The 8406-nt window shown below is 34.6% G+C and overlaps 1 protein-coding gene across 1 annotated transcript; it reads left to right on the top strand.

Moving 5' to 3' along the window:
• LOC148085254 (uncharacterized) lies at nucleotides 1-8406 on the top strand. Its single transcript, XM_087782324.1, has 8 exons — nucleotides 1-48; nucleotides 4424-4570; nucleotides 4648-4708; nucleotides 5587-5650; nucleotides 5734-5820; nucleotides 5940-6002; nucleotides 6089-6160; nucleotides 7306-8406. The coding sequence occupies exons 2-8, from the start codon at nucleotides 4449-4451 to the stop codon at nucleotides 7467-7469; spliced, it is 633 nt and encodes a 210-aa protein (XP_087638450.1). The 5' UTR covers nucleotides 1-48; nucleotides 4424-4448; the 3' UTR covers nucleotides 7470-8406.

Here is an 8406-nt window from a genome sequence, read left to right as displayed (position 1 = left end):
TCGGGTCTCAGCACTTCACTCACGGAGCCGCGGACTCACTTTGACCTGGTAGGTTTACTTCCTGACGCAACTGACGATTCCTCGCTAACTTATAACTAGTCTTGAGGTTATTTAAAGCAACTACTTAAATTCGTAAATTCATAAAAGTCGTAAAAACTGCGCAAACTGTCGGTAATATCACTTAACAATTTTAAAAGTAAATATTGTACTACATAAGAATTTGAAATAGAGAAAAAGGTATTTTTAAAATAAGTTATAATCAACATATTAAACTTCCGCGGCGGTCAACACGTAGCTAAATGAACATTGAATTCCAGAGAGAGTTTGGCGATGACTGAGGACGAGAGGATACAGTCGACTTAAAGCTGATTTTTTTGGACATATTCTGGTTTGAAAACAAAAACGAAAACAGTTACAACTTCGCCAAGAGTCATGTGGTCTGTAAATTCTGCAACACCAGAGTCAAGTACTCGACAATACTACACATATATCCTTGTTACTACATTATCATAATACACTGTATCGTGACACTCTATTACCAGATTCTAGATACTACACATCCATATTTGCAACACTTTCATAAGAAAGAAATGATCTGGGGAAAATACATTTAGGACAAGGAAAATTATTTTGGATCCAGGTAAAGAAACTTTAAACCTAAAAAATAAAAGATCCTGGTGATGACTGAGGACGAGAGGATACAGTTACTCCAGCAGCTAATAAAGCTGATGTTTGGACATATTTCAAAACAAATGAAAGCAGTTACGACTTCGTCAAGAGTCATGTGGTCTGTAAATTCTGCAACACCAGAGTCAAGTACTCAACAATACTACAAATATATCCTCTTGTTACTACAGTATCATAATACACTGTATCGTGACACTCTATTGCCAGATTCTAGATACTACACATCCATATTTGCAACACTTTCATAAGAAAGACATTCTCTGGGGAAAATACATTTAGGACAAGGAAAATTATTTTGGATCCAGGTAAAGAAACTTTAAACCTAAAAAATAAAAGATCCTGCTGATGACTGAGGACGAGAGGATACAGTGACTCCAGCAGCTTTTAAAGCTGATGTTTGGACATATTTCAAAACAAATGAAAGCAGTTACGACTTCGTCAAGAGTCATTTGGTCTGTAAATACTACAACACCAGAGTCAAGTACTTGACAATAATACACATATATCCTCGTTACTACAGTTTCACGATATAGAGTATCCTTGACCGTGTATAGTAATACATATCATATCGCCAATATACACCACTACTGTGCATATTCGGACGTATATCCAAGAATGTTTTTACACGTATCACAAGTACATGTGCATGTTAAGGACTAACCGTCGTGTCAGAGATCTAAAGGGATTCGAACATAAGGTTGCCGACAACAGAGTGATGGATGTCCGTCACTCCGACAACATGCCTTGTTGTTGTTCATCAACGTGTTTTCGGGGCGTCTTACATGAGTTTTATTTTGCTCAAGGGCTCTTTGGAAAAGACTTTAATTAAACGTGTCATAAAGCTCATCATGGATGTAAAGCTGCCTCGTCTAGCAGAAGGTTTCCCTTTGGTTCAATATTGACTCGTGGACAGTTGAGATTTCGCTGGTGTCCTCTGTTGATTGACAGGAATCTGTTTGTGCAACGGATTCACGTCAGAAACAAATGTATCGTGTATGTGTGTGTGAAGGGCTGTAATATGGATCGTTAAACAAATGCTGATCCATTTATATATAAATACATTAAGAAGATATATAAATAATTTAAGAAGATATATATGAACTAAGAAGATATATATAAATTAAGAAGATATATATAAATTAAGAAGATATACATATTAATTAAGAAGATATATATGAATTAAGAAGATATATATAAATTAAGAAGATATATATAAATTAAGAAGATATACTGTATATAAATGAAGAAGATGTATATTAATTAAGAAGATATATATAAATTAAGAAGATATGTATAAATTAAGAAGATATATATAAATTAAGAAGATATACATATTAATTAAGAAGATATATATGAATTAAGAAGATATGTATAAATTAAGAAGATATATATAAATTAAGAAGATATATATAAATTAAGAAGATATACAGTATATAAATTAAGAAGATATGTATAAATTAAGAAGATATATATAAATTAAGAAGATATGTATAAATTAAGAAGATATATATAAATTAAGAAGATATACAGTATATAAATGAAGAAGATTTATATAAATTAAGAAGATATATATAAATTAAGAAGATATGTATAAATAAAGAAGATGTATATAAATTAAGAAGATATACATATTAATTAAGAAGATATATATGAATTAAGAAGATATATATAAATTAAGAAGATATATATAAATTAAGAAGATATACTGTATATAAATTAAGAAGATTTATATAAATTAAGAAGATATATATAAATTAAGAAGATATGTATAAAATAAGAAGATATATATGAATTAAGAAGATATACATATTAATTAAGAATATATATATGAATTAAGAAGATATGTATAAATTAAGAAGATACATATATAAATGAAGAAGATATATATAAATGAAGAAGATATACAGTATATCAATTAAGAAGATATGTATAAATTAAGAAGATATATATAAATTAAAAAGATATACATATTAATTAAGAAGATATATTGTATATAAATTAAGAGGATATATATAAATTAAGAAGATATATATATGAATTAAGGAGATATATATAAATAAAGAGGATATATATAAATTGAGAAGATATATATATATATTAAGAAGATATACATATTAATTAAGAAGATATATATAAATAAAGAGGATATATATAAATTAAGAAGATATATATATGATTTAAGAAGATATATATAAATTAAGAAGATATATTTAAATAAAGAAGATATATCAAAAATAAGAAGATTTATATATGAATTAAGAAGATATACTGTATATAAATAAAGAGGATATATATAAATTAAGAAGATATATATAAATTAAGAAGATATATATAAATTAAGAAGATATACCAAAAATAAGAAGATTTATATATGAATTAAGAAGATTCCATTGGTCAACACGAACAGTGGGTGCCGTTTATTTTGCACATATTTATTGAGTTTCAGGCTAACTTTGGCCGCGACACATTTGAAACTCATGTCCTGAAAGAGATCAAACAGCCTCCAGCTGAAGTCAAATAGAAATATCATTGGATCTTTTATAGAACTGAGGATTGAGGTTCAAGAAAATAAGAATATATCGCGATAATTATCCAGTGCAAATCATATTTCCATGTGTTACCGTTGTAAACATTGTATGTTTATAGTTCAAAAATATTTTTAAGATATACATATATGTAGATTTTTATGTTGCAATTAAACTTTCCGTCTCCAGATGGCAGCAGTAAAAACGTCCTACGCAGCTTAATGAAGATTGAGAGCTTGACGATGACTGAGGACAAGAGGATACAGTCGACTCTAGCAGCTTTCAAAGCTTATGTTTTATACATACATATTTTCATTTGAAAACAAGTGAAAGCAGTTACGACTTTTCATGTTAAGAGTCAAGTACTCCACAAAACTATTACAAATATTCTTGTAAGTGATGTGTCGATGAAGCTTCATGAAACAGTGTCATATTTATCAGAGGACAGTAGGGGGCGCCCTCATCTTAATAGCTTTTGAAAGCAATAAAGTATAGAGCAAAGAGTGACATCTACTGGACTCAGGAAATAATGACACTGTTTCATGAAACTTCATCGACACGTCACTAACAAGAATATTTGTAGTATTGTCGAGTACTTGACTCTTTACATGAAAAGTAACTGAGCTGCTGGATTCGACTGTATCCTCTTGTCCTCAGTCATTGCCAAACTCTCTGTGGTAGTGATGTGTCGATAAAGCTTCATGAAACAGTGTCATATTCTTCAGAGGACAGTAGGGGGCGCCCTAGGCTTAAAAATGATGTGAGGTTTCAATAGAATAGCTTTTCAAAGCAATAGATTATAAAGAAAAGAGTGACATCTAGTGGACTCAGGAGATTTTGAAGCTGCTTCATGAAGCTTCATTGACACATCACTACAATGGACAGTTTTGGCAATGACTGAGGACAATAGGATACAGTCGACTCCAGCTGATATTTGGACATATTTTAGTTTTAAAAGCAAATAAAAGCAATTACAACTTTGTCATGTAAAGAGTCAAGTACTCGACAATACTACAAATATTCTTGTCCCTACAGTATCACAATATATCGTATCATTGAACCTGTATCGTGATACGTATCATATCATCAGATTCTTGCCCAAACACACACAGCTACTCTGCATGTTTGGATGTATATTTAAGAATGTTTTTCTACGTATAAACGACTTGTACATGTGCATGTTAAGGACTCACCGTTCTCTTCTTTCTTAGGAGTCTTCTTTCCATCCAGCCTGTCATGGCGGCGGTGGGAGTAGAGGCTGCAGACTCCTTGTTGTCGTCGTCAGGAGTCGCTTTCTTCATCATCGGCCTCGTCATCATCTCCATCTTCCTCACGTCTCTCTGCAGCGACTGCACCAAGTATGATGTTCACACCTAATAACACGTTACTCACTTCATCACTTATTTCAATCTTTTTTTATTTCACTTCCTCGTAGACGTTCTTTTGATCTGCAAGAACCAGAGCCGGACAAAAGTGAGACGGATCTGGTCAGAGTGGTAGGTGACCTCTAGAGATATAAAGAGAAAAACAACTTTTCTGACTCGCTTGTTGTAAATGTTGAAGTCTTCGTTTCCAAAGATGCAGTAAGTTCTTCATCATGACCATGTTTTCAACTTATTACTTTATAAAGTTGCTCTGAAATCTGGGCGAACAAGAGGTTACGAGAGTCTATTATGACGTAATAATGGACTTTTTTAAAAGGAGGAAATGTATTTTTAAAATAAGTTATTATCAACATATTCAACTTCTGCGGCGGTCAACACAGCTAAATGAACATTGAATTCCAGAGAGAGTTTGGCGATGACTGAGGACGAGAGGATACAGTCGACTTAGTGCCGACTTTTGGACATATTCTGGTTTGAAAACAAATGAAATCAGTTACGACTTCGTCAAGAGTCAGGTGGTCTGTAAATACTGCAACACCAGAGTCAAGTACTTGACAATACTACACATATATACTTGTTACTACAGTTTCACGATATAGAGTATCGTTGACCCTGTATAGTAATACATATCATATCGCCAATACACACCACTACTATTATTATGACGTAATAATGGCTTCACTCCTCCTCTAGCCAGCTGTAATCACGCCCCGCTTTGTTAATACAACGAGTCCCTTGGGGGTGGAGACTTCTGAGATTGATGATGTGCAGTGACAAACCTTGATATTTGACCAGAACAACAAAGTGTTTTCAGTGGGCGGGGCTTAAGATCATTTTCTAATGTCAATATTTCACTTTAAAAATATTTTTTCTACAAAGAAACACACACTGATGATACAATAGAGTCCCACATCTTTTTAAGACACACTTAAATCAACACATAAGTTGAACTTAAGGAATACAAATAAATAAGTTTATCTCATGAACAGGTGAAGCTGGAGGAGGTCGCGAGAGTAAACCCGATCATCGACGAGATTCAAAGAGACGAGAAAGGCGAGTTCAAAAACACGAAAAACGAATGTATCTCCCTTTAAATGAGCCTTTTTGTTTTAACTTTTACATTTTCTTATTTCCAGGGTTCAAAGGTGAAGATGAAGGGAAGATCTCAAGCAGTCCGTGGACGCATCATGAGGAGGAGGGACAGAACCAGATTCAGCCAAATGGTCAGAAACTGTTTTGTGTATTTATGTTTGGAAAACACCTGTGTTATAAATGAGCAGACGGGTTGCCAGGTTGGTTCGTAAATAGACGTGTGTGTGTGTGTATGTGTGTGTGTGTTCAGAGGTTTTGTCCAATGGCGTGACAGAGGAATTGACAGAAAGTGACCTCGATGACACCACAGTCGGTAAATACACAACAGTTTACAAAGATTACACATTTTTATACCTTGTGTTTCATCGAACGTATCTGCGCGTGCGCGTGTGTGTTCAGACTCCAGTCCAGAAGAGGAAACCTTCACTACCTGGAGGAGCCACTTGAGGGCGTCCAAGCTCTACCAACGAGGTGAGACGTGCTTACTTCATGTGTTATTACTTTATTATTACAGAGGTTTGTTAGTGACCTTTCTGTGTGGAGTTAGTATGTTCTCCACCGTGTTGCGTGGGTTTACTCCGGGCACTCCGGTTTCCTCCCACAGTTCAAAAACTTGGGGAAATTGTCAGTAGGTATGAGTGTGTGTGTGAATGGTTGTCTGTCTTTGTGTGCCCTGCGACAGACTGGCGTCCTGTCCAGGGTGTCCCCTGCCTCTCGCCCAATGAAACTGGGATAGACTTCAGTCTCCCCGCGACCCCCATAACTCCTGTTGTGTTATCAGTTTTATCTTGATCTTTAAAATATATACTTTATTGAATATTGTTTGATTGTTTAAGCGCTTTGTGACCCTGGTCTGGAAAAGACCTATACAAATAAAAATTACTTACTGACTTATAAGGGATAAAGCGGTAGAAAATGAATGAATGGATATTCTAATATTATTGATATTTAACTGTCAAGTAAATGTATCTATTTATTTTTTTAAATAAATATGGATAATTTAATTTTTATTTATATATTTTCCACTTCTAAATTGATATTCTTATTTGTTTTACACGTATTGAATGAGATTCATCATTAATTGTACATTTCATATACATTGTAATATCTATAGGCATTGGAACATATTAACAAGACCAATATTTAATAATGATTTGATACTTAAAGGTCAACTAATGTCAAACTCCAACTTGCATGTTGTAAATGTTAAAGTCTTTGTCTCCAAGATGCAGTAAGTTCCTCATCATGACCATGTTTTCAACTTATTACTTTATAAAGTTGCTCGGAAATCTGGGCGAACGAGAGGTTACGAGAGTCTATTATGACGTAATAATGGCTTCACTCCTCCTCCAGCCAGCTGTAATCACGCCCCGCTTTGTTTATACAACAACTCCCTTGGAGGTGGAGACTTCCGGGATCGATGACCCTCGGTGACAAACCTCCATGTTTTGACCAATCACGGCAGAGTGTTTTCAGTGGGCGGGGCTTAAGATCATTTTCAAATGTCAATAGTTGAATGAAAAGAGAGTTTTGTACAAACGTACCGATGACTACAGTAGAGTTCTGCTGCCGAAGTATCATTTAAAAAACTTCCTAAACTTCTCTTCCGTCTCCAGGTGCCAGCATCAAAAGCCCTTACGACACCATTTACAAAAAACACATGAAAAGGGCGGCAGGTTTCGATCTGACGGAGGCAACGACTCCGGTCGAGACGAGCGCCGGAGCTTCCACGCCCTCGTCAACCACACCGGCCTCTCGGACCGAGCAGAGGCTTCACTGACTGAGAACCTCATGGGAGGAGAGAGAAAGTGAAACACATCAGATGTTCACCAGTGTTGCTGAATGAGTGACGACAAGCATGTTATTCATATATGTTTTATTTTCAGAAGATCAAACTTAAACTACTTTTTCAATCGATGATCCACGTGGTTAATGTTTCGTTTTTAACTTAATTCTAGTTATGCATAATTAAAAAAATATATCAGTTTAGAAAATTGCATCAGAAAGTTTCCACTGATGCAATTTTTGCTCCAATTGTCAATCACCTCCTGCTCGTCAGCTGTACGTGGTCACAAGTTAACGTTGACGTGACTTTGGAAATGAGACATCGGGATTAATGGAGTGACATCCAGGGGACGTGATGACACTTGTGTAATTTATCATAACAGCAGGGGGTTTGTGACGAGAACGTTTCCGCTGAGTCAGCTCTGAGTCACTTTTTTCTGTGCGAGCGTGGATCCAGACACGTAGGTCCTGAGAGGAGCAACACACTCTGGAAAAGATTCAACAGGTGCTCAAGTCTACAGTATCATCAGCACATTTGCAATACGTTTTATGCTTACTTGTTAAAAGAGGAACTTCTTTTTATATATCAGTTTTATAAAATTGCATCAGAAAGTCTCCGCTGATGCAATATTGCTCCAAATGTCAATCACCTCCTCCTCGTCAACTGTAAGTGGTCACAAGTTAACGTCCAATAACTAAACACAAATCTAACATATTTGAAAAGTTAATCATTGAGATGTATTGAGTTTTTGAAGAGTGATGATGAAACACGTGATTCTTGTTCAAACTGATTTTAAAACCATTATGTTTAATACATTTAAACGATGTTTGTTCAAGTTATTTACAAATGTAATTGTTGCATTTATTTTGATTTTAATTGTTTATAACAATGTGATTCTTTTTTTGCATTTTTTGTTCCAGTAAGACTTCAA

This window comes from Callionymus lyra, chromosome 2, assembly GCF_982586985.1.
Source record: "Callionymus lyra chromosome 2, fCalLyr1.hap1.1, whole genome shotgun sequence".
Lineage (NCBI taxonomy): Eukaryota > Metazoa > Chordata > Actinopteri > Syngnathiformes > Callionymidae > Callionymus > Callionymus lyra.
Note: the sequence above shows the minus strand (reverse complement) of the source record. Positions and strands in the feature narration are given on the sequence as shown.

What these genes read in the sequence shown, in the direction of transcription:
- LOC148085254 (XM_087782324.1), top strand. Translation starts at nt 4,449, where the DNA reads ATGGCGGCGGTGGGAGTAGAGGCTGCAGACTCCTTGTTGTCGTCGTCA. An exon ending in CTCTGCAGCGACTGCACCAA is followed by an intron (nt 4,571 to 4,647) that starts GTATGATGTTCA and finishes ACTTCCTCGTAG; the next exon opens with ACGTTCTTTTGATCTGCAAG. An exon ending in GAACCAGATTCAGCCAAATG is followed by an intron (nt 5,821 to 5,939) that starts GTCAGAAACTGT and finishes GTGTGTGTTCAG; the next exon opens with AGGTTTTGTCCAATGGCGTG.